The 27,483-nt window shown below is 38.2% G+C and overlaps 1 protein-coding gene and 1 long non-coding RNA gene across 9 annotated transcripts in view; one reads left to right on the top strand and one right to left on the bottom strand.

Moving 5' to 3' along the window:
• The window catches only part of FBXO33 (F-box protein 33), a 39,439-nt gene extending 25,732 nt beyond the window's left edge, over nt 1–13,707 (bottom strand). For both annotated transcript variants that reach the window (XM_019923976.3, XM_019923977.3), the window contains exon 1: nt 12,957–13,707. In XM_019923976.3, coding sequence (XP_019779535.1) covers nt 12,957–13,564 — 608 coding nt within the window. In that variant the 5' untranslated portion in view covers nt 13,565–13,707. The remainder of the gene's footprint in view (nt 1–12,956) is intronic.
• Nucleotides 13,708–13,754: 47 nt separating this feature from the next.
• LOC109548079 (uncharacterized) overlaps nt 13,755–27,483 on the top strand; it is a 33,933-nt gene continuing 20,204 nt past the window's right edge. Inside the window, exons 1-3 of one of the 7 annotated variants that reach the window (XR_012329997.1) lie at nt 14,039–14,077; nt 23,796–24,053; nt 26,421–26,602. This is a non-coding gene — a long non-coding RNA (uncharacterized lncRNA). Of the gene's footprint in view, nt 13,922–13,979; nt 14,078–14,151; nt 14,506–23,465; nt 24,054–26,420; nt 26,603–27,483 lie in introns of those variants that run through there. The other 6 variants (XR_002174094.3, XR_002174092.3, XR_004525078.2 and 3 more) reach the window with 6 other exon arrangements.

Raw genomic sequence — 27,483 nt, 5'->3', positions numbered from 1 at the left:
TTAACTCTTTTCTAAACATTTGGTAGAATTCACCTGTGAAGCCATCTGGTCCTGGACTTTTGTTTATTGGCTGTTTTTTAAAAAAATGAAATTCAGTTTCACTACTAGTCATTGGTCCTTTCATATCTTCTATATCTTCCTGGTTCAGTCTTGGTAGAGTGCACGTGTATAGGAATTTGTCCTTTTCTTCTAGCTTGTCCACTTTGTTGGTGTATAGTTGTTTGTAGTAATCTCTTATGATCCTTGTATTTCTGTACTGTTTGGCTGTAACTTCTTTTTCATTTCTGATTTTATTGATTTGGGCCCTCTCTCTTTTTTCTTGCTGAGTCTGGCTAAAGGTTTATCAATTTTATTTATCTTTTCAAAGAACCAGCTCTTAGTTTCATTGATCTTTTATATTGTTTTTTCAGTTTCTATTTCATTTATTTCTGCTCTGACCTTTATTATTTATTTCCTTTTACTAACTTTAGGTTTTGTTTTTTCTTCTTTTTCTAGTTTCTTTGGGTATAAGTTTAGGTTGTTTGAGATTTTTCTTGATGAGTCTGGCTAAAGGTTTATTCAAAACCACATATATATTATTATTCCAATTTTGTAAAAGGATGTTTCACATTTTACTAGAATTACCTCTGGTGAATTTTTACTTTAGATTAGCTTTACATAGCTTTCACCTTCATAAAAGCTTAATTCACATCAAAATCTTAAAAAAAAAAGTTAATGCCCTGCATGTTAGTAAAATTTAACAAGTTAATATAAGGAGACTGTCTGGAAGATCTCTGTTTTAGTTCCAGGTATACAATACTGAGTTCTTTCCTGTACAATGTCCACAACATGCCTTTGCTCAAAAGGCAGGTAACAAAAACATACTGGGAAAACAGTTCAGTTGGTTAGAAATATTTTCTTTCATCTTAATTCTTCAAATCAACTTAGCTCTGTTCCTATGGTAATATTAATAGGATACAACCTACTTAATAGTCCCTTTGCAAATCCTAAGATATGCTGTGAAAGAGCACAAAATCATAAAGTGTTTGATAATCAATCTTTCTAATACTATTGCAAAAAGAGAATGAATTTCTTCAACCTAATTGCATTCTTCTTTAATCCTATTTTTAAAAGTCATCAGTTTCAGATTCAGAGTGAAGTCAGATTGTTAAGTACTTATAATTTAGAAACTTAGTCTACAGACTGCTCTCCTACTCTTTGCTCATTCAGTTGTCAAAATATGTATTGTGTGCCAATTACATGAAAAGTTATTGTGATTAAATTACAAATGTCTATGAGTTTAGACTCTTGGAGTGGAAATAAAGGTTTTAAAAAGACTAATTAAAAAAATCAGGTGAGACTAAAGAATTATCAACAATTTTGTTAAGTGTATTAATGCCACTGTGGTTATATATAAAAATGTCCATAATTTTCAGAATTTTATATTGAAGTGTGCAGTATAAAATGACATCTATATCTTGGATTTCCTTTCAAATACTTCAGTACAGATAAAAGAAAGCAAACGTGGCAAAAATCTTTAAATACTGAATCTGGATGATAGGTTCATTGTCTAGTTTTTGCGTGTGTTCAAAAATTTCACTAAAAAATTAGAAAAAAAAGGCAGTCATTTCTCTAATTGTGTAAATGGCAAGCTCACTTAACTACTCTGTGTCTCAGTTTCACCATCCTTAAAATAGAGATAATACTGCTGCCTACCTCATATGGTTGTTCAGTACTGCTGTTTCTCTGGGAGAACTAGTTTAGGATTTTAAGGACTATCAAGAACACATCCACTCAGCTCTCTGCAGTACTGGCAATATGACTGGACCTTGCCCTGCCCCACGAATATGGTGGTGACTCTACTAGGACTTTGTTACGGAGAAGGTGTGTGGCTTGAGAAGGTGAATCTAAGATACATAAGATCAAAGTCTCTTGCCTCAGGTGAAGCCTTTCTTCTTTGCCTTGAACCAAAGTTGCTTTTTTGAGGTTTCTAAGAATGAGATTCTTTTTGGAAGTTACCAGCAACATCTGAGTAACAAACCAGGTTAAAAGTTAGCTCAAGTGTGGCCCGTTTCCTGCTTTTTCCTTGTCCACTTAAGAGATGTAATAGAAGAGTACACATGATGAGTTTCTCGATAGAAAAACAGATTTACCTGACATAGCATTAACAGTGATAAGACCAGTGATTTGGGACAAAGGAAGGGAAGAAGCCTTGTGCAGAGTACCACTTACTTATTCTTTTCCACTTAGTCCTACCATCTTGAACCCACAGCCCATATGTGGGCCAGACTTAGGCAAATTCCCAGGAGTAATGGGTTCACATGAAGCAGGAAAGTGAGGGAGGAGAAGAGGAGAAAAAAAAAAATCCGAATGACTGCAGTAAGGAAGGCCAAGAAGTTTCTGAGGAAATTCAACAAACTGATTCTAATTTACGTAAGGCCTATATGAACCGGGCCCTGCTTGAAAGTATTCAGTGGTAAAGGAGCTAAATATCAAAGATAAGCCATGCTTTCAGAAAATAAACTGTGTCCAAAGCCTAGGTATTTCCTTTTTTTTCTTTTCTTCTTCTTTTTTTTTTTAAACACAGAAGGAAAACAAAATGAATAAAAACAGCCAAAGGAAATATCTTTATAGATATATTTAGGGAGTAGCAATTAAAAGAGCACTGTAATGTTAGCTGAACAATCGTATCTAATTTTTCATACTTACATTCTACTTCTAGAAGGCCTCCAGATAAAAATAAATAATCAGACTACTTATCACTTCCACTGCTCCCACCCTGGTCCATGCCACCATCATGTCTTGTCTGGGTTACTGCAATAGCCTCATAACCAGCTCATTGCTTCTACCCTTATCCTGCTACAAACTATTCCCAAAACAGCAGCTAGAATATTCCTTTTGAACTATTAGGTCATGTCACTCCTTGTCACAAAACCCTTTCATGGCTCCTCATGTCAGTTAGAGTCAAAGTCTTTATAGAAGCCCAATAAAGGCCTACTGATTTCCATATCACCTCTCCCTCTTACTTGGCTGACATTTTCTACATCTCATTGGTTCTATGCTGTTTTACTTAACCATGCCAGTCATAGTCCCACTGCAGAGCCACTCCTCCACTTACTGCTATTTCTCCCAGGAATCACTTTCCAGAGAGAGAGACACACATGGCTTAGTCCCTCCCTTCCTTCAAATACTACTTCAGCAGTTAAGACCTTCCTTAAATTCCCCATTTTACACAGCAACCCTCCTTCCCACCTCCACCATTCCCATCTCCCTTCACTGGTTCATTTTGTGTCATAGCATGTATTACCAACTGTAATACTATATATTTTATTTATTTGTCTTGTTTTCCCACTAGAATAAGCTCTATGATGGCACAGCTTTTTAATTAATGCTGTATCCCCAGTCACTAGAACAAGGCCTGGCATTCAACAAATATGTTTAATAGTTTATTTACCTTAATCCATGACAAAAACTAGGGGCTTTTTATCTATACCTCACACATCATGGATTTATAATGTAGATCAGTTTTCAGGTACATTATATACTAGGAATACCTCTAAAATAACATATTTGCTCAGAAAAGTGAAAATTCTCTTCTCAAGACCTGTGATTTGCACTTATCTTTTCAACCATAGTTTTTATACACATAGTATATTAATATACATACTTAAGTTGTACGAAAAACATACAACTTAAAAAATTGGACAACCTAGAAGAAATGGGTAAGTTTCTAGAAACACAGAGCCCGCCAAAATTGAGCCAAGAAGAAACATAATTTGAACAGACTGATCACTAAAAGTGAACACAGAACCTGTAATAAAAAACTCCCTGCAAACAAAAGTCCAGGACCAGACAGCTTCACTGGAGAATTCTACCAAACATACAAATAAGAACTTATACCTGTCCTTCTCAAACTATTTCACAAGATTGAAGAGGAGGGAACACTCCCAAGTTCATTCTATGAAGCCACCATCACCCTGATACCAAAACCAAACAAAGACACTACTAAAAAAGATTACAGGCCAGTATCTTTGATGAATATAGATGCAAAAATTCTCAAAAAAAATTAGCAAACCAAATCCAACAACACATAAAAAGGATCATACACCATGATCAAGCTGGATTCATTCCAGGGTCACAAGGATGGTTCAATGTATGCACATCTATCAACGTGATACACCGCATTAGCAAAAGGAAAGACAAAAACTACATGATCATCTCAATAGATGCAGAAAAAGCATTTGACAAAATTCAACACACATTCATGATAAAAACTCTCACCAAAATGGGTATACAGGGAACTTATCTCAACATAATACATGCCATTTACAACAAACCCACAGCCAACATAATACTCGACAGTGAAAAGCTGAAAGCCTTTCCACTAAATTCAAGAATAAGACAAGGATGCCCACTCTCACCATTTCTATTTAATATTGTACTAGAAGTCTTAGTGACAGAAGTCAGACAGGAAAAAGAAACAAAAGGTATCCAAACTGGAAGAGAAGAGGTAAAACTGTCACTATTTGCAGGTGATAAGATACTCTACATAGAGAACCCTAAAGTCTCCATACAAGAACTATTAGAATAAGTGAATTCATCAAAGTAGCAGGATACAAGATTAATTTACAGAAATCTGTTGCATTCCTTTACACAATGAAATATCAGAAAGAGAAAGTAAAAAAAATCCCATTTAAAATTGTGACAAAAAAAAAATCTAGGAATAAGCCTAATCAAGGAGGTGAAAGACTTATACACTGAAAACTACAAAACACTGATAAAGGAAACTGAAGTTGCTTAAAAGAAATGGAAAGGTATCTCATGCTCTTGGGTTGGAAGACTTAATATTGTTAAAATGGCCACACTATCAAAGCAATCTACAGATTTAATGTGATTCCTATCAAAATACCCATGACATTTTTCACAGAACTAGAACAAATAATCCTAAAATTTTTATGGAATTACAGAAGACCGAGAATTGCCAAAGCAATCCTGAGGAAACAGAACAAAGCTGGAGGGATAACCCTTCCAGACTTCAGACAATACCACAAAGCTACAGTAATCAAAACACAATGGTAGTGACACAAAAACAGACATATAGATCAATGGAACAGAACAGAGAGCCCAGAAATAAACCCACGCACCTATGGTCAATTAATCTATGACAAAGAAGGCAAGAATATACAGTGGAGAAAAGATAGACTCTTCAACAAGTGGTGTTGGGAAAGCTGGACAGCTACATATAAATCAGTGAAGTTAGAAAACTCCCTCACACCATACACAAAAATAAACTCAAAATGGTTTAAAGACATAAGTATAAGACATGACACCATATAACTCTTAGAAGAGAACATAGGCAAAATATTCTCAGACATAAACTGTGGCAAAATATTCTCGAACATAAACTGTAGCAATATTTTCTCAGATCAGTCTCCCAAGGCAAAGAAATAAAAGCGAAAATAAACAAATGGGACCTAATCAAACTTAAAAGCGTTTGCACAGCAAAGGAAACCATAAACAAAACCAAAAGACAACCTGTAGAATGGGAGAAAATATTTGTAAATGATGTGACTGACAAGGGGTTAATCTCCAAAGTATACAAACAGCTCATACAACTCAATATCAAAAAAAACAAACAACCCAATCAAAAAATGGGCAGAAGACCTAAACAGACAGTTCGGTAGAGTTCTTCTTAGACCTAAGAAGACATCCAGATGGCCAAGAGGCACATGAAAAGATGTTCAACATCACTAATTATTAGGGAAATGCAAATCAAAACTACATTGAGATATCACCTCACACCAGTCAGAATGGCCATCATCAAAAAGTCTACAAACAATAAATGCTGGAGAGGGTATGGAGAAAAGGGAACCCTCCTGCCCTGTTGGTGGGAATGTAAATTGGTACAGCCACTATGGAGAACAGTATGGGAGGTTCCTTAAAAAACTAAAAATAGGGACTTCCCTGGTGGCGCAGTGGTTGAGACTCTGCCTGCCGATGCAGGGGACATGGGTTTGTGCCCTGGTCCGGGAAGATCCCACATGCCGCGGAGCGACAAGGCCCGTGAGCCATGGCCACTGAGCCTGCGCGCCCGGAGCCTGTGCTCCGCAACGGGAGAGGCCACAACGGTGAGAGGCCCACGTACCACAAAAACAAAAACAAAAAAAAAAACAACTAAAAATAGATCTACCATATGATCCAGCAATCTCACTCTTAGGCATATGTCTGGAAAAGTGAAAACTCCAATTTGAAAAGATACAAGCACCCCAATGTTCATAGCAGCACTATTTATAAAAGCCAAGACATGGAAACAACCCAAGTGCCCATCAACAGATGATTGGTTTAAGAAGATGTGGCATACATACACAATGGAATATTACTCATCCATAGAAAAGAATGAAATATTGCCATTTGCAGCAACATGGATGGACCTAGAGAATATCATACTAAGTAATTCAGACAGAGAAAGACAAATATTATATGTTATCACTTACATGTAGAATCTAAAAAATAATACAAATGTATCTATATATAAAACAGAAACAGGGCTTCCCTGGTGGCGCAGTGGTTGAGAGTCCGCCTGCCAATGCAGGGGACACGGGTTCGTGCCCTGGTCCGGGAAGATCCCACATGCCGCGTAGTGGCTGGGCCCGTGAGCCATGGCCGCTGAGCCTACGTGTCCGGAGCCTGTGCTCCGCAACGGGAGAGGCCACAACAGTGAGAGGCCCGCGTACCGCAAAAAAAAAACAAAACAAAACAGAAACAGACTCACAGACATAGAAAACAAACTTATGGTTACCAAAGGGGAAAAGGAGGCGGGGAGGGATAAATTAGGGGTATGGGATTAACAGATACAAACTACTATACATAAAATAGATAGGCAACAAGGATTTACTGTACAGCACAGGGAACTATATTCAATATCTTGTAAAAACCTATAACAAAATAATCTGAAAAAATATACAAGTGAATCACTTTGCTGCACACCTGAAACTAACAATATTATAAACCAACTATACTTCAATAAAAAAATTAAAAAAATAAAAAAACACACACCACTTCAATATATATATATAAATTTCATATGATATTGCTTATATAATGGAATCTAAAAAAAAGGGTACAAATGAACTTATCTACAAAACAGATATAGAGTTACAGATGTAGAAAACAAACTTATGGTTACCAGGGGATTGGGGGGGGCAGGGATGAGTTGGAAGACTGGGATTGTCACATACACACTACTATATATATTCAGTAAAATAGATAACTAATAAGGACCTACTGTATAGCACAGGAAACTCTACTCAATACTCTGTAATGACCTATATGGGAAAAGGAATCTAAAAAAGAGTGGATATATGTATATGTGTAACTGATTCACTTTGCTGTATACCTGAAACTAACACAATATTGTAAATCAACTAAACTCCAATAAAAATTTTAAAAAAAATCACTGAAAAGAGGTATCTTATTCTCTTTCTAGCGTAAGAATTTCCCTGTGAATCAAACAACCAACACAATTTCTGACAGCCTTTTACAAAAACCTACAACATATAGATTCAATGTGTTAGATTGGACTATTCTTTGAAAACAATATTAACATCCTATGAGCTTAAGAAAGATTCCTCAAGGTCTAACTGCAGAGTGCTGAACACTCTTCATCTTTCTCTGGGATTTCTATTGGACTGTTTAGTACAACTGAGACCCAAAGGCTTCTGATGTCTTGGTCATGAAGACCTTTTCTCTCTTCTGTGGTTCAGAATTGGCAAACTTTATCCGTGGCAGAAACTCTAGTATGTTTCCTTTCATTTCAGAGGATCCAAAATTATTTATTTGATGTAATAAGTAGTATCAGTGTAAAAATGTGAAACACAGCCACCTTAGAGTTAATACAGCTAAGTTTAATTAACTACAGAAAAGGAGAATATATAAGAAATTGGTACTTTAAAAAGATGCACTTAAAACGGTTGAAGTCTTTCTCAATGATGTAAAGGAGCTCACAGAATGCAATTTTTTCCTTTTCTGAACTGAAAAAAGCTAAAATAATCTACATCATTGCATGAAATTCTTTCAGATCACTTCTAATTTTCTTAGTCTATGTTCAATATCAAATGTGTTTAGAGTCACATAACACTTTTTGATAACATATTTCCTCCTCTCAGAAATGTTAATGAATGACCACAGCCAAATCAAACAAAGAAAACAAACACTTTAGAGAAGTGCTGTCCAACAGAACTTTCTGCCACGCTGGAAATGCTCTATTCTATGCTGTCCAAAATGGTAGCCACTAGCCACATATGGCTATGGAGCACTTGAAATGTGGCAAGTACAAATAACTGAATCTTTAATTTTATTCAAGTAATTAAAATTTAAATAGCTATACGTGGCTAGTGGCACAGCTTTAGAGATTCCAGAAATCAGTCACGGGCCTATAATAGTATTCCTTATTAGCTTTCTTAAGATCCATTAATTAAAAGTAATTTCCCAGAATTTGCTTTACCAATTCACTTACTCAATTACCATCTAAGAATTATCATCATCCTCAAATCCCAGATGTTATTAAAAAAAGGTTTACTTAAATAAGACTGACATTTAAAATTGTTATTTAACATATTATTAAAAGATAATTTTAACAGTACTAAGGACAACAAAACTGAGTGCGTTTTACAGAGAAATGATGAAAAATATTTGATTCTTCCCTTCCTCTATCTACATCCCAGCAGCAAGTCTTCTTGGCTCTACTTCCAAAATATATTCCAAATCCATTCACTTTTTAAAATCTTCTTTTCCTCCACCATACTCCAGGCTACCATCATCTCTTGCCTAGATTATTGCAACAGCTTCCCTTTAGTCTCCCTGCTTCCTCTCTGTTCATTCTTAAAATTCATTCATTACACAGCAACCAGAGTGATTGTCTTAAAATGCAAATTAGATCACCTTATGCTTGTCCTTAAAATTTTTTCAATGACTTCTTCTATTCTTAGGATATAGTCCAAACTTTATTCCACAAGCCCACCTAAACAGCACCATTCCTTCCTCCTGCTACATCTTAGAGCTCACTGTGACACCACTTTTCACCCTTCACATGGTCCTGCCATACTTTCTTTCCTAGTGCTCCAACAGGCCCAAAATTTGTCTGGCCTAAGGCGTTGGTGCTGTTTTTTTCTGCTTGGAATGCTATTTTCTCATATCTTCAGATAGGTGACTCTTGTCATTCAGGCTGCAGCTCAAATGTCCTTTTCAGAAGAGGTTTTTCCCTCACCACTCTATCTCATTTTGCTACCTAGTCACTATTACATAGTCCTCTTTTATTTTCAGATTTTCTTTTACTTTTACAACTGAAATAATCTTTGTTTACTTGTTTCTGCCTATCTTTTCCCTCTGGAATGTTGAATCCATGGAAACAGGGAGCTTGTCTTCACTGCTTTGGCACATAGTAAGCTCTCAATATTTGGAGGGAAAAAAACCAGACTTTTTGTAACTATCATCTTTGGTCATACATAAATTGATCAAACTGGGTGAACTCTTTCAAGGCTGCCTCAGAACTAACACATTAAAATGGAAATAATTTAATCCCTTCATTCAAAAGCTGCTCAACAGCTTCTTTTAACACAAAAAATACTTTACTTTGACAATCTTTTATTGAGTTTTATCTTCCTATCCTCTATCAGTTCTCAGTCATTGTAGGAATGGACCTATAGACTAAAGAGAGCCCTAATTCCTCTCAGCAGCCCTCAGAGGAGATTAGTTTCTTCAGCAGGTTAGTCTCCTTCCTTCTCAAGGACCTTGAAGCTGTCCCCATGGAGCCACTTTAAATTTGTCAGTTTTAAGGTAAGGAGTCTGTTGGGTATGGTATCTCTTCTCTAAAGGCAACCATTTCTCGGAGTGCGAGGACGGGTCAGAATCCCAATGTTTTAGTATACATATTCTGTAAATGGGTTTTTTAAAGCAAATAATAAAAGTAAGCTCTCAAAAGTGAAATGTTATTATCACATGTTATTTATTACCCCATGATGGGGAAAAGTATTTCAAGAAAAATAAGGCTCAGGGTTGCTGGAGGTAATACCTTCAAGACATTTCCTACCTTCTTAGGTAGTAATATGAAATGTCCAAACAATTTTTAATCTATTTTAAGATGTATTTTTAAATTGCCTTATCAGCTGTTGGGTCTTAGTAGACTGATGTTGAAAAAACAATACAAAGGTAAGACTCTCAGTCACTGCAGGTGCCAAATCAGCAAAACAAATCTAAGAATTATTAATAGACCTTCTACTACTAAGAGGGGATATAGCAAGCAGTCATAAAATTGGTCAATCTAGATACATGTAGTTAGAGTTGTAACAAGAAAATCACCCTTATACAAAATCTCTCTAGCCTGCATCTTTTAAAAAAGTACTGCCCCCCAAATAGTATTTCATCCAAAAAAGGTTCATGCAAAATATTTATACAGTCCAGGAAAGCATAAATCAGATGATGACAATGTACCTATGCCTACTGTTTAAGAATAAGTATTTTTAGTGACTGAGTCTATTAGCTATTATTATCATAAATCTTATTGTCCATGAAGTCTCATTTTTCCTAAGGAGTCTGAAATACAGCATTTTAATAGGCAGTACTCAACTTGACAGGTTAAATCCTAAAAATGCATATTTAAATTTGTTGTTTTGAACTTCTAAGTACAATTTCCTGTAGAACAATTATAGAAGAAACTCAGCCGATTTAACCTCTAATACAGTTGAATGAGTACTTATTTTATTTCTGCTCTTACTGTTGTTGATCAAGAAGGTAGGTATCCTAGCCCCCTGTAGAGAAGTGAGCTCTGAAGGTAGAGGACTGTATTTTACCCTCTGCGAGGTATTTTTGTACCTCTTTGATACTCATCAGTTGTTCCCAACACCTAAGATATTGGTAAGGTGGCTATAGTCACTCTTGAGAGTACGTGTGTATATGAAACCCAGGAATCAAGCAAAACAAAATGCCAATTATCCTCTCAGAACAGTACCCTTGAAAAGTTCCCACAATTCAAGGTTATGGTTTTAGTTCTTTTCTTTAAAGACATGAAAATAACTGAATACAACAAAATAACAGTCTGAATTGTATGAATTGTTTAAAGAAATTCAACACAAGGCCTGGAAACATAAAGCTTGTGACTTGGTAGGTTTCATATCCCCCATTTCTACCTACAAAATGGTAGAAATCATAAAGAAAAACCACTGTAAATTTAACTTGGAAATGTAAAGAACAATGTCAAATGTTGATGTGGTGTACCACTATTTTGCCTATATAACCTATCCATCCAGTTATTAAAACACTTAAAAGGAACCAGGCACTTTGCAAGACTTGTTCTTACTTGGTCAAAAGACACGCATTTTTAGATGGCTGCTCAGAACTGCTATCTGATCTCAAGAAAAATCTAATTGATACTTGCTGAATTCAAACCACACCCCCCACCCCCACATTGGTCTCATCAGTAGTAAGTGCTCCCTGACTGAATCTTTCTAACTTCTAGGTCAGTTGGGCCTCGAGCCATACATTCAACTCTGACAAAGAGTCTCCAACCTGATCAAGACCAACTTACAGCCTTGAACAGCCTCTTTTGCCACATAAAATCAAAGTAATAAAATGAAATGGCTTGGTGTGAAAAGCTGGGGAAATACACAGCCCACTGGAATGATGGAGCCATGTTCCAGATACAACTTGGAGCTATATGCTTATCTCCCACCCTTATGATTCAAACACAGAATTAAGAATATCTATCTATCTATCTCACCTAGCATTAAACCAGGACCTTCACTCCACCCTGTTCAACATAATGTATTTATTGCAAAAGGAAGAACACTGCTCTTAGAGAAAAACAATGCTGTATGACAATGTGCACATCACTTGTTTCAGTTTCCTTTCTATAAAATAGGGATAATAATAGCTGTCCCGACTAACTCACAGGGTCATTGAAAGGATCAAATAAGACAGTGAATGTGAAAGTACTTGCAAACTGCTAAACTATTATTGCTAAGTTGCTCCTTTTTTGAACTTCTGAGCTTTCCTCTACCTCATAGTTTAATTGCAAGGTTGGTTAGAATATCCAGATACAGAAAATCTACATTAATAGGATTTTGGAGAGGGCGGTAGATAAATAATGGAAAATACTGATTAGGACAATGGGCCAGAACATAGGAAGTTAGCCCCAGAATTACAGTAAAGTCTTGATGCAAAACCACTACCGTTAGGGCTTACTCTTTGCAGACACCGGCCAGTTCCCCCAACACACACAAACACCAAGCTGTACTGTGCTACTTTTAGGTGAATCACTGGGGATAAGCTGAGTCTGGAGGTAAAACGGGGAGAGACTTCCAGTCCTGATGATCAGGCTGTTCCCCAATCCCTTTAACAAACACTCCTCCTACTCTTTGTGCCTGCCCTAGTTAATCAAAACTATTCCCGGTAAGAAAATGGCTGTCAAAGATTTTTTGCAAGGAGAGTCTTGTAACTATGAGAAACCAGTAGCATACCTACTCCTTCCTCCACCACAAACTATTCTGAATGGATAGATTCAGAAACAAAAAAAAACGGATTATGGTTTGTTTCTCCCAAGACTCACTCTGGGCCTCACCCTCCAAGCTTCAGCTCTCCCATCTGTAAAAAGAAGAATGACGGCGCCTGTCAACTCCATCCTACTGGTACCGAAAGGATGGATGAGACAGTGCCTGGAAGGCGCCAGGAGTGCTGTCTGATAAACACTAAGTCCTTCACTGTTTATAAAGTATTATGAGTCCCATTACGCCCTCCCACCTCAAAGGAATCGCCGGATTAGAACTGACACCCCCAGTCACTGAAAAGAGCAACGAGCAACGCTGAAGCGGGCGGGGCGTATCCGCACTGAATCTGTTTCGAGGTGTGAGGAAGGAGGCGACCCTGCGCCCCGGAGAGGAGGAACGGGGAGAGAAGGTTGAACGCAGGGGCCGCGAAGAGCCTACCTGTTGTTCCGGATGCTGACCAGCACGCACAGCACCAGCTCTAAGTAGGTGCGTAGCACTTCCAGCCAACGGGTTGAGAGCTGCAGGGCTTCGACTTCTTCCCCGCCAGTCCTGGTGTCGACGCGGCCTCCATCGCCCGGGCCGCCTCCGCCGCTCAGGTAATTCTCCGCGGCGAATTCAACGCGCAGCTCTCGCACAAACCAGCCGCACTTGCGCATGAGGAATTCGAGCCGTGGCTGCTCCGAGGGCGAGACGCGGAGGCAGATGCGGAGCTGGGGCCAGAGAGCCGGGTAGAAGAGGCACTCGCGCCAGTGAGAACAGGAGGCCGAGGCCCGTAGCCGGTCGGAAGCGGACAGGAAGGAGAAGATGTGCACGATTAGCTCGCTGGGCAGCGACGCGGCGCCTGCCGCTTGTCCGCACAGAGCCATTCGGCCCCGCCGCAGGCTGCCGGTCCTCGGCCGCCCCCGCAGTCCCCGGAGCAGCCCCCGCAGCCGTCGCAGCTGCTGCAGCCGCAGCCGCTGCCGCCGCCACCGCGCCACCCGGGCGGCCCCGGCTCGGGTTCGGGCTCCCGGTGGTCGGGGCTGCGGCACTGACAAGAACAACAACATCAATGACAAGGAAGAAGGGGGCGGAACCGTCGTGGGTCTCGGCGGAACCAAGTGCAGCACAAGTTGCGGAGAGGGGTAATGGCCTCTGCGGGGGTGGCCTCCAGATAGCCAGGCTCTGGCCTCTCAACCTCTACTCATGCGCATCCGAGGCCTGCACACTCAGGAACTTCAAAACCCTCGCTTGGACTGGTTAGGGGCCCGGAAGCGGCAGGATTTATTGTAAGGAAACGGCAGCCCTCCCCGCGCCTGGAGGCGGAGGCAGAGCAGTGGTAGGAGCTGAGTTTGACGTCACCGGTGGTGGGAGGAGCCCTGCGTGACTGGGCGCGACTTCCGGAAGAAGGGAGCGCCAGATTGACGGTAGGGAAGGGAGACGCAGCATGTGATCCCTGACGCAGGCAGGCAGACCGGCGCGGGGCGGGGCGGGGCGGGGCGGGGCGGGGCGGGAAGCGCTGGTGGTGCCGGCGATGGGCGCCCCCTCCCGTCTGACAGAGGCCGCCGAGTTCCGTCAAGTCTGTAAGTCGGTTAACTTGGGCGCTCAGGCGGTGGAGGTGGCGGAACTCGCGTTGGTGCAAGGGCTCGTGACGCTTCTCATTATACGTTTCTCTGTTGCTGGGCTGAGGACTCAAGAGCCAGAGTGGTGGCTTGGGTCTTTCTCAGCCATTCCACCTGCCCGGAGTATTGTTGGGAGTTTCTGAGAGAGAGCCGCTAAGGATGGGGGGCGGGCGCAGTCGCGGGCTTCCCCGGAGGGGCTGGGTCGCGTAGAGGAGAAGCGCGGGGCGGGGCGGCTGGAGGCCGGACGGAGGTCGTGAGTGGACACCCCCCATTCCTTGTTCGGACCTCGAAGTGGACTTGCGCGTACACCTGGTGTGTGGGGAAGGAGTGAGGACAGCGCCACCCTTTGGATTTAGAGGGAGAGGAGGAAAAAAAGGCGAATGAGTTAGGTTTGTTGGTTGATAATGGGCCTCTTCTCCGCGGTTTGAGGGAGGCTCCGAGTTCCCGATTTTGAGGCCCTAGGTGTAAAGAAGCTGATTGTTAGGGTAAAGGTTTTCTTTAGCTTGGCGCCCCTAATTTGAGAGAGGGACTTTCGAAAGAGTGTATCTTAACTTCATCGCACTTGGGAAGTAGTTAACTGATTGTAAGGGTCAGGGAAGTCAGAAAAGGAGTAAGTGATTTTATGTAATAATTGAGGATTGCTTCAGTGAGGCTGCCGCTTCAAAGCCTTAACTATGATCTTGGAACAGCCTAGTTTTCTAGTGATTAACTCCAATAAGCTGTTCTACTAGATATTTTTAGCTCTTTGAAGGCAAAACTCTCCATTCATGTTGCTTTGATGACTTTTGGTGTCTTGCACATACCACGTTGCCAGTGATGTGTTATCTTCATTTTGGTACCAGTAGAAAAAAAAAGAAAAAAGCTAGCCTTCATGGTAGCTCACTTCTCTGAACCTCTTGTCTGCAAGAGATTCTTCTATGTAATTATTATTATATTTTTATGAATGAGCACTAATAGAAACAGCAGTGAATTAGGAAGTTGAGACTTGGATTTAAATTTTTTATATTTTAAACTCATGAAATATTTTGAAGTGAACCATGGACATTTGGATCTCCCACTTATAAGTACTTCAGTATGCATCTCTAAAAGCATATTACTATATAACAAAAATAATATTATTACACTTAAATAACTTCTGTTATCTAATAACCCATCTTCAAATTTATCTAGTTATCTCCCAAATGTTCTTTATAGCTGTTTTGTCCAAACCAGGATCCGATTAAGGACCACACTTGTTTTTGTTTGTATTTCAAGTCTCTTTTAATCTAGAATAGTCACCGCCCAACACACAGTTTTTTCTTTTTTTTGCCTCTCTGATTAGCTAAAGAGAGGAGGCTTATTGTCCTGTAGAATATCTCCCTTTTTGTAATTGTTTGACTACTTTCTCTTGGTGTTTAGCTTACTATTCTAGTACCTGAATTTCTAATAAACCGGGACATTAATGCTAAAGGCTTGATTAGGTTAATTTTGATCTTCCTCCATATAAAGTTCTGTGTTTTGTTAAACCTTAAAACAAAATCTATGAGATGTTATTTTTTACAAATGTCCAACTTCTCCATCAACCATTCACTTAATGGCCTTAACAATAATTGATAATTCTTGCCTGAATCTTAATTGTATTATGGGTTCCAAAACGATAATTTCTAATTCTTTCATTCCATTTACATTTATTAATTTGCATTCTTCTGTATAGGAGAAGCTTTCTTTCACAAACTGGCAACATTTAGTTACCCTGAAATACAGCTCCTATTGAAAAGGCAGAAAAAATGCTGAATTCTTTTTCTTTTATTACCAGTTTTGAAAGTAAGTTATATGGCTTCAAAGAGTGACAAACTAGTTTTTCTAGCTTTTATTTTTTCTGAACATCACATTCTCATAACACTTTTGTTATGTTTTAATCAATCATTCTTTTCAGTTCTCAGATTTTGATACTTCTAGAACTCTTCACAAAGAAATCTATGTAATTATTATTATAATTTAAAAAAAATTCCTTGAGCATTTTTAGTAGAGGTAACACTGGACTGGGTGGGAACGTGAGGCTGGATTTTGGTCTTTTTTCTTTTTTACATTTGTCATGATCTAGCTGGGTGACATTAAAACAAGTTGCTTAACCCTTTGAGGCCTCACTTTCTTCATCTGTATAAGTAGAGAGTTTTGGCAAGGTTCCCTGCAACTCTGATATTCTCTGACTTTTTAAAAAAACCTATTTTACTGAGATATATAATTCATTCATTTCAAGTATACACCTTAACAATTTAGTAATTTTATCAAATGATACAACCAACACTGTAAATCGGTTTTAGAACATTTTCATCCCTTTAATAAGATTCCACATACCCATTTACAGCTAATCCTCACTTCTTCCTCCAGGCAGCCACTAATGCACTTTCCATCTCTATAAATTTGCCTTTTCTGAACATTTGATATAAATGGAATCATACAATATATGATCTCTTGTGTCTGGCTTTTTTCACTTAGCATAATATTTTTGAGGTTCATCCATGATGTAGCATGTGTCATTAATTCATTCCTTTTTATTGCTGAATAGAATTTTATTTTATTTATTTATTTTTGGTCTATTTACCAGTTGATTAACATTTATTATTATTATTTTTTTGGCCGTGCTTAGTTCCCTGATCAGGGATTGAACCGAGGCCCTGGCAATGAAAGTGCAAGTCCTACCCACTGGACCACCAGGGAATTCCCTGATTAACATTTAGGTTTCTAGTTTTTGGCTATTATGAATACCATTTCTGTAAATATTCATGTCCAAGTCTTTTGTGAACATATGTTTTCATTTCTCTTGGGTAGATACCTAGAAGTGAAAATGATAGGTTGCTTGATAGTTCTATGTGTAACTTTTGGAGAAACTTCCAAACTGTTTTCTAAAGTGATTGTATTATTTTCCAGTCCTAACAGCAATGTATGAAGGTTCCTAGTCTCTGACTCTTTGATGATTTGGAGATTTTCTCTGATTGATTTGAGACCGATATTTTTCCTTATTCTTAGTGTTTTACTAGCAACAAACTACCTTCTCCTTGGATACCATTAATAATTAATCTTTAAGTATTAGGAGTAGTTCCTAAAGGAAATAAAAATACAGATAGTCTCCAAAGTAGATGGTTCTACTTATGACTTTTCAACTTTACAGTGGTGCAAAAGCAATATGCATTCAGTGGAAACCATACTTAGAATTTTGATCTTTTCCCGAGCTAGTGATACGTGGTAAGATACTCTCTCATGATGCTGGGGAGTGGCAGTGAGCCACAGCTCCCAGTTGTCCCCATGGTACTGAGGGTAAACAACCAATAGACTAAAAAACTGTTCTGTTTTTCACTTCAGAACAGTATACAATAAATTAAATGAGCTATTCAACACTTTATTATAAAAGAGGCTTTGTGTTAGATGATTAGCCAACTGTAGACTAATGTGTTCTGAGTGTGTTTAAGGTAGGTTAGGCTAAGCTATGATGTTTGGTAGGTTAGGTGTATTAAATGCATTTTTGACATTTTCAATTTATGATGGATTTACTGGAACATAACCTCATTATAAGTCAGGAAGGACCTCTATATCAATCTGCTATAAAATAAAATTAAGCTTCTCAGTGTTGTTTTTGAATTTTTAAAACTTCATTTAATTTTCATATTAAATGAAGGATGGTAGGAATACTGCTATTAATAACAATGAGCTAAGACATGAATTAATAAGTTATGATCTTGCTCAGTTACAGTTAAAACACAGTACATTTCAATGATGGCATACAATTTGTTTTATTAAGCCAACATCTTTAATATTATTCCATTAAGTACTTATTGAGTATGTATATTCTTAGCATGTTAAGTGAGTTAGGTTATTTCTCTTGACGTTTATTATACTATGTAAATTATAAATTATTTTTGGTAAACTTTTTGATAAAGTAACAAAATTGACTTCTTTAAAGGACAGAATGAAATCACATTTTGTGAAGTTATAATGTCTGAGCTATGATTCAAAGTGTGGGAGGAAGTACTGACGTTATGAAGCCCATAAGTACTCAGTAGTACTAAGCTTCTGGTTCCAAAAGTGGCATATTGTCACTATAGCAACTACCCATGCTTATTTGGATTTGAAACCCAGGCAACAAATGGTGGATAAGAGTATAACATCAAGACGGATATGTACCCTGGTGGGTTGATATGCGTGCCTGTTGATGGTCAAGTGTTCGTTCCGTTTTTCTTGTTATGTTTATTATGATTGATTTTTTTATAGAGATACCTTAATTCCTGTTAATGTATTCTTCTGGAGAGAAATTAAACATTCAATATTCTTATGTTCTTCCTTTTCTAACATACTAAGCTTAGTGCTTTTTCCAGTTTGGTTATTAGGATATTAAATATATTTTTACTGTAGCTTTCTCTCCATTGCCAAACAATAGTTATAAAAATATAACTTTTATTATGCTGAATCACTTGACATTTCATAACAGAAAAAACCTGTGATACAGATTTTATTTTAGCTACATCATGAAAAGATGTTCAAGGCTACCAATAGACATGCAAACTGCCTAAATTCAAACATTTTTTGAAAGAATGTTTTTTTTTTTCTGAGCAGGGTGTGGGTTTCAGACGCTTTTGGCAGGTAGAGATGATGTCCTTCCAATTATCTATTATCTGCACCCATAAAGTTACTTAGAGGCACAGGAGCCTCCTGGAAGAATAGAACTGGGAACTTGATTCTTTCTCTTCACCCTTGTCTGACAGATTGGAATGGTTCCTGGTGAGGTCATATTACAGGAAAAAGAAATGAAGGATTGAAAGGCATTTGTCTTTAGGGTAGGGAAAGTCTGCACTGGTGAGCTGGATGCAGGACAAAGGACCAAGTCTGTTGTTTTTTTTTTCCTAGTTGCACCATGTTGTTGATGTTAGAACTGATCTTAAGCAAGCCACTCACAAGTTGGTTGTGCAAATTTGTGAACTGGAGGATCTATATCAATAAAGCAGGGATTGATAGCTCATATCCTAAAGGAGACAGGAGCAATAAGAGAAGAATTGGGTCCTAAGCAATATGATAGGTAGTGGGGAGGACTGCGGCTTACCAGAGGATGCTTTTCCCAGTGGGAAACTGGGCTGTGTTTCCAGATTTCCTAGTTTTTCAAGAGAAACTAAAATACTAATTTTTTAAAAGATGAAATGTCCTGATTGCTAGCTTTCACATTAAAAATATTCCGTGGGCAAACAAAACCAGATTCAAACAAAACTAGATTAGTCTGCAGGATGCCTGGTTACAACTTTTTAACCAAAGAGCTCTCATACATGTGGGCTGGGGCCACTTTGTGTTCCAAGAACTAGGCCTGCTAGCTAATTCCTGTGTTTTAAGTCCACTCCCAGAGCTATTTTTTTCATTTATTCCTTTCAGAGTTTAAAGAAAAAGAAAGAAAAAGAGGTTTAACTTGAATGTCTATTTTATAGCATTACTGTTTTCTTGCCTTTTATTCAAGAGGATGGGTATTTTTAGGGGTACCTTTTATTATTAAAAACTGAATATCACTATCTTTAATGCAGCTGATACAGCCAATAGTGTTCCTTGACTTCTGGTCAAAATCAGTAATTGGCTGATTTTAATGATCTTGGTTTGAGTTGTACAGCTTATATTACATATAGGCAGTATCCCACAGTGGGGCTCATAGGACTGTTACTCCAAGGATACTGTCTCTAAGCAGTCACTTTAACTGGATTCCTTTAGTTTCTAAACTAGCTTAAGTAATGAGGGGATTTTTTTTTTCTTTTTTCCTGGTTACTTTAGGGAGTTTTGAGGACATCCATACACATGCATTAGAGCATACCTGATCCTCACAGGGACTACATGGGGAACTAAAAACAGGAACTAATTGTTCCATAGTCTGTCTCTCCTTTTCAGTAGGCTTCCTTTGCTTTTTCATTTTGCATAGGGCCCAACTGCTGGCCCTTACTAGTCTACATGGTCTTCTAGTTCAAGTATCCAGTATCATTTGTAAATTTGTTCTTTGTCTCCTGTTGAAGTTCTTGTGAGGATCTGACTGGGTTATTTTTGGGAGATAGGCAACAAAAAAAGTTGATGGTATTCCTGTTGATTGGCTGCTTTAAGGTAAAGAGTCCTGCCCTAGTCCAATTAGCTGAATTTGGGAGAATGGAGTAATGTGCTGAATGCTTTGGACAGATGGATTTAGGGATTTGGATGAAGAGAGGAAGGAGCTTTGTTCCGAACAGGGTGTGAGCCAGCGACCACTCTGAAATCTATCTACTAGATACCATGGCTCAGTAACTTTTTATCCAGAGATGCCTAGAGCTCTGTATAGAACAAAAATGGCCTAAGCTGTCAATTGATCTTTTAAATAGTTGAATAGTGTTCGGGCAGTCTGTTTGGCTTCCCTTACTCCTGGAGTACTCATCAGACTTTCAGGTTATCCTAGTTGAATAGCCATGAGACTGTCATGAAGAGATATATTCTTCATGGTCAATTACCACAATGTTCTAATTGCAGAATTTAATATTTAATCCTTTGGAAAAATCTTTTAAGCCTTTTAAGTGCCAAAAAGGTGAAATGAAGTGAATATTTTCATACAGCAAACATTAATTGGAGTGTTGCTTTGCTCTAGGGCAAGAAAGTTTCACTTGATATGCCAACTCTAAACAGTTTTCGAGGCTAAGTACTACTGTGTTGGGAAGGATTTTGGAATTTGAGATTGTTCTCTTGTTCTGCTGGGAAGAGTGCCATGTTTGATTTGTGATGTCTGCTGTGGTTGGAAAGAATTGTTGACCTGAATGACCTGTATTTTCTATCTGTAGTCTGTAATTATTGTTTAAATAATATATTAGTGTTTGCTTTCTACCTTCATTTTGTTGTACCTATATACTTTTCAATGGGTAGTGTTCATATCAATTCCTTATATTGTGAGTAACAGCAGATAACTCAAGTTTTATAAGTAAGTTTTTCCATATTAAGAATTTTTTAAAGCCAAAGTGATGTTAAGTAAATTTCTAAATATTAAAATTTATCAGCTCCTGACTGCATTCTCTAAGAATGTGAACTACTTCACTTATATTGAATATTAAGGGGGAACTCATATGCTTTTGCCCCACAAGGAAAATATAACAAAATTTCCCTTCACTTGAAGGATACAGGGTTTTTTTTTCCCATGGTATTCAGTTTATATACAGGAATATTCTCTCTAAAATCTAGCCTTTAAGCAAGAAGCATCTAGTAGAAATTCATTACTTTTTTTTCTTAGAGTATTACATGAACATGGCAGCAAAAAAATGTAGTACAAAAGTACTTTTGATGAAAAGCAACAGTTTTTCATTCCTTGCCTCCCATTGTTAGGCCTGCCCCCAGAAACAAACATTTGAACTATTTTGTTGTTTGTTCTTTAGGTAACTTTAAATTATATGCTTTTACCTACACTCCTTGATTGATTAAACACTATTTCCTTCCTTTTATAAAAGATGAAGATTTAATTCAGTTACTTCCCCTTCCTTCCCCCAAATTCCTACCAATATTTGATAGTTAATTGTAATTTTACGTTTTTCTCTTGGTGTGTGTGTGTGTGTATTTATTGATGTAACATTGGTTTATAACATTACATAAATCTCATGTGTGCAGCATTATAATTTGTCGACTTTATGCACAACAAAGTGCTTACCACCGAAAGTCTGGTTTCTATCCATCACCATACACTTGATCCTCTTTATCCATTTTGTCTCCCCACCACCGCTTACCTCTGGTAACCACCAGTCTGTTCTCTGTATCTATGTGTGTGTGCTTTTTGTTTTGTTTGTTATTTTTAAAATATTCCACATGTGAGTGGAATCATACAGTATTTGTCTTTCTCTGACTGACCTGTTCACTTGGCACAATACCCTCAGGTTCCATCCATGTTGTACCAGATGGCAAAATTTAATCTTTTTTTATGTCTTGGTTCTTATATTAATCAGCTTTTACTGCATAGCAGTCACAATCTTCTGTGTACAAGACAGTGGATTATGACAGATTAGGTAACTTTCAGCAGATGTTTACTCCTTGGTCTTGCGACTTGCTTTGGCCAGAAGAACTTGGGCAGAAGTGACAGTATACCAGTTTTGAGCCTAGGGCTTAAGAGGTATTAAATGTTTCTACTTGGCACTCTGGGAGTTTCCAATCTTTGCATAATAAAACAGGTCCCAGGCATCTGCTGGCCACTGTAGAGCCCCAGATGGAGAAACATAGAAAAGATGTCAACTTGACCTACAGCCTGAAACAGAGATGCCCCAATTGACCTAAAGAACTTATTTCTAAGTGAGAAATATATGCTTATTTTTCATATGTTACTGAGATTTTTGTGTTTGCTTGTTTTGCAGGAAAAGGTTGATCAATTTAAAAATGGGTACCTAGGAGTGGGGTGCTGCTATAATGAAAACTAAAAATGCATGCCCATTGGCTTTGGAACTGGGTGGTGGTTAGCAAGGAAACTATTATAGGAGGCTGGAGAAATGGCTGTGTTATGTAGTAGCAAAATGTTTGATAAAACTTGTCTGTGGTAACATGGAAGACAGTTTAATTAAGTTGCAGTATTTGGCAAGGAACTTTCAAGATGAAAGCATGAGCTAGTTGCTGTTAGCTGCATAGGATAAGGTACTACAAGCATAATTCAATCTACCACATCTGATCTCTTGGTGATAATCATTCATGTCCCTTTTGTTCCAATGACGTAGTTCTTCATCTTCATATGTATGTGTGATGGAACATGCCAGCTGTCAGGCTTTCCTTTAGCGTGGGTGGATAGCCGACTATCAGGCTGCTGGTCTTCCAAATGCCACAAAGAGGAAGGCCTGGCTCTGGGTCACTAAAACCATAGCTTAAAGTTAATTTTTCTGGTGATGTTTTCCCCTCCCTCTCTTTCTTATTTCCTTTTTAAAAAGGGGCTATAATTAATAAGGATGCTATTTGCTGAAACCAGTAAACCTGAAAATTTCAATGGCTAAAGAAAATAGCATTTTTTTTTTACTTCTGTATTAGTCCAATGAAGGTCTTCCTCTCAGCAGGCAACTTTCCTTCGTGGGATTTAGTGCACTGAATTTCTTCTGTCTTGTGATTCTGCCATCCTTAAAATTCCTTGTGATTCTCTGTCTCCTCCTAGCGGAAGGGGAAGAGAGCAGAGAAGGCACTTCTTAATTGCCTTGGCAGGGAAATGACACATTGCTTTTATTTACATTCCATTGGCTAAAACTAGTCTTATGGTCGTGCCTAGATACAAGAGGGGTCTAAGAAATGATGTTTTTGGCTAAGTAGTTATTTCTTAGGGACAACTCTATGTTATAGGAGGAAGTGTATGAATTTTGGTCGACATTTGGCCATTTTTGCCACAAAGGAGAGTTACCCTCTTCTTGTTTTTGGCTGGGGGTAAATATTAGGCTCCTTGTGTGCTTTGTGAGCAGAGGTGGAAGAGGAAGGTAGACATGGAATATTTGACTTGGTACAGTTTTTCTATATTCAGATCTTCAGTTCATCTCTGTCCTTAGCTACTTCCTTTCTTAATGCCCCTTTAAGACAGTTCCTCAGGTATCCCTGAGCCTAGAATCCCTCTAGGGTTCCAGTGGGCAGATCAGCTTTCATCTCAATTGCACCTTCCTCCTAGTGTAGTCTGTTCTGTTTAAGTTGTCAATACACTTCTATTTTTGTCTTTCAGAAATTTGTTGAAATCTCTTGCTGGCCAATGATCAGCTCTTTCCAAGCTGAGTTTTCTTCACTGTTATACAGGCCTAAGTATCTGTACATTGTTTTTTGTTTAAGTTTTAGGAGTCAGTTGAAATAAATATAGAATATCTTCAGTTAGTACCTCTAAGAGAATTTCAATTATTTTTTAATACCTGCTGCTTAATGAAGATGCTTTACTGTCTACCATGTGCCGAGCACTTTCTCCAGGCTCTGGAGGACATGTAAAAAGGTATAATATATAATTCCTATAAGTGTAGAGTCCACACTCACTCTGTCCCAACTTTGATTCTACTACCGGCTTACTTTTTCAGACAACTGATTCTATCATGGTACTTCTTTAGAAATGTTTGGTGCTTTTTCCTTGCTCATCTTTCCCTCTGTAAACCCTCCCTGGTTTTCAATTCCCTCTCTTAACAGTACATGCCCCTCAAGTGAGAACTGTTCAGTTCATTGTGTCATCAACATGCCAGTCATTTCTCACCTCTGTGCCTTTGTACATGTAGTCTCTACTTTCTGGAGTTACTGTCCCTTTCGTATCTGAGTCCTGCTTAGATACAAATGCTGAATTCAAATTTCACTTTTTTTTCTAAATAAATATTCATTGATTGAAGCTTTAAGTCGTTTAGACCAGTGCTATTCAAAGTGCAGTCTGTTCTTTTCCCATTTAGGTTATTACCTAAATTGAGCAGAATAATGGAATCACTTTGCCATACACCTGAAACTAACACAACACTGTTAATCAACTATGCTCCAATATAAAATAAAAATTTAAAAACAAACAAAAAAACCAAAGTGCAGTCTGCAGACTGATACTGGAGCATGAACTGTTACCACTATGCTGGAATATAAGTACGGAAATTGAGAATAAGCTTTAGAAACTTTTATAGAAATTTGACAGAGAAATTATATGTCTGTCAAATTTATAATAAAATTTGGTTTCTATTTTACATGTTTAAAAAAATTCTGGTAATTCATTTAAATTTCATTTTATAAAGGGCTCTGTCCACAAAGGATTAGAAAATTTAAAAAAAAAGACATCTCACCACAGTTCAAGAAGCACTTGTTTGTTTGTTTATTTATTTATTTAAGCCGTACCTCATGGCTTGCGGGATCTTAGTTCCCCAACCAGGGATTGAACCCAGGCCACAGCAGTGAGAGTGCTGAGTCCTAACCACTGGACAACCAGGGAATTTCCAAGAAGCACTAATTTAGACTACAAAGCATATGAGTATTTAGCAGTGAAGAGATCAGTATGTTTTGGACCAGTAGAAGAGGATTTCACAAAGGAGATGAGAGCTCTTCTTGAAGGGTGCATAGGATTTGGATGGTTGGAAAGCACTGTGGCATTTCCAGTAGGGATAACAGGGTTTTGGATTACAAATGGAGGAGAGTTGTGCTAATATGATCTGGAGAGAAAAGAATCCTAGCAGAGTTAAAAATTAAGTCCACAGGGCTTTCCTGGTGGCGGAGTGGTTAAGAATCCGCCTGCCAATGCAGGGGACACGGCTTCGAGCCCTGGTCCGGGAAGATCCCACATGCCGCGGAGCAACTAACCCCGTGCACCACAACTACTGAGCCCGCGTGCCACAACTACTGAAGCCCATGCACTTAGGGCCTGTGCTCCGCAACAAGAGAAGCCACCGCAGTGAGAAGCCCGCGCACTGCAACGAAGGGTAACCCCCACTCGCCGCAACTAGAGAAGAGCCCTCGCACAGCAATGAAGACCCAATGCAGCCAAAAATAAATAAATAAATAAAATTAAATTAAAAAAATTAAGTCCACAGAGAGCTAACCAGTTACCGGAGCATTTATTTGGTAACTGCTTGAGCTACTGCATGATGAAGACCTTTCATTCCCATATGTCTGTTGCTGATTTTCCATGGGACTAGTAGTAGTGAGTACATTTTACATTTTGCCTGTTTGAAACATTTCTTTTTAATTTAGCCTTTATGGTTGGCTTATTGATACTTTAGTTTTTGCTGAATTTATTGTAGATTTAATATGAATAAGTAAATAAGTAAAATATAAACTAAAAGAATAATTGATAAAAATTATTTAAATTTTAAATTATTTTTAAAGCCTAAACAATGTAAATTTATTTTCTCACAGTTCTGGAAGCTAGAAGTCTGAGATAAAGGTGTCTGCAGACTTGATTCCTTCTGAAGCATCTCTCCTTGGATTGTAGATGTCCTTCTTCTCACTCCTTCTTCACATGGTCTTTCCTCTCTGTGGCTGTGTCCTGATTGCCTCTTTTTATAGGGACATCAGTCATACTGGATTGGGGCCACCTTAATGACCTCATTTAACCATAATCACCTATATAATGTCTCCTGTCTTCAAATATATATAGTCACATTCTGAGGTACTGGGGGTTAGAATTTCAGTATATGAAATTTGGGGGAAACAGTTCTGCCCATGAAAAGGGGGAATTTGAGGCTAGTTTTTCTTATAGTTTTAATCACTCAGAATCCTAAGGTGGTGGGTTTGGAACTCACAGCTTCGGTAGGGGAATTTGTACTTATTCTTTTGGTAGAAATTGCTGCATCTGAAGAGAAGCTTTAGTATCTTACTTGACTCTGGTCTCATTATATTTCAGGACTACCATGAAGATGCATTGAAAATTCTGCTACACTGGAGGAGTGAAGTATCCCATTCAGTTGGTGATCTTCCTGTCATGGAAGTTGCTTGCCAGCTCTCATTTTGAGTGAACACAGTAAACACAATGGTGAAAATATCAATTAAAAAATATCAATTAAAAAAATCTACTCTCCATACTAGGTATGTCTGTTTCCCTATGTATTCTGAACTCGCTCATAGCTACCTACACATAGTTGTCTGTAGCTTCGGTTTTGCCAAACTATTAAAATCATCTATTTTTTCTACTGTTCTACTTTGACTTTGCCTTCAGCTCTTGCTCCTCAAGATTGAGATATGAAAGGATCCTTCTGTCTTTTACCACACAATTCCTTTGTCAGGAATTTCATGATTTCCTCCAAGTTTGCAGTTAGGTGTTTGACTTTATTCCCTAATTTTAACACTGACTGTTTTTCATTTATCTTTTCCTACTTTTGTAATTTGGGTTGGTTCTTTTAAAATATTTACTTATTATTTTTTTGTTGAAGTATAGTTGAATACAATATTATCTTAGTGTTTAGTGTAAACATACTGATTTGACATTTATATACATTATGAATTGATCACCACTATAAGTTTATTAACCAAATGTCACCATACAAATGTATTAGAATATTATTGACTATATTCCCTGTGCTGAACATTACGTCTTGGTTACTCATTTATTTTATAAATGGAGGTCTGTACCTCTTAATCCTCTTCACCTATTTTACCTAACCCCCACCTACTTCCCCTCTGGTGTCCTCCAGTTTGTTTTCTGTATCTATGCCTCTGTTTCTGTTTTGTTTTGTTCATTTGGTTTGTTTTTAGATTCCATATATAAGTGAAATCATGTGGTATTTGTGTTTCTCTGACTTATTTCACTTAGCGTAATACTCTGTAGGTCCATCCATGTTATGGGGCTTGTCTTCCCAGTTCTGGTCCCCCAGGCTGGGGAGCCTGGCATGGGACTCAGACCCCTTACTCCTCAGGGGGAATGCCTGCAGTTGTGATATCCCTCCTAGTTGTGGGTCGCTGCACTGGGG

This window comes from Tursiops truncatus, chromosome 2, assembly GCF_011762595.2.
Source record: "Tursiops truncatus isolate mTurTru1 chromosome 2, mTurTru1.mat.Y, whole genome shotgun sequence".
NCBI lineage: Eukaryota > Metazoa > Chordata > Mammalia > Artiodactyla > Delphinidae > Tursiops > Tursiops truncatus.
The sequence above is the reverse complement of the archived record's forward strand: the minus strand, read 5'-3'. Positions and strand labels throughout refer to the sequence as shown.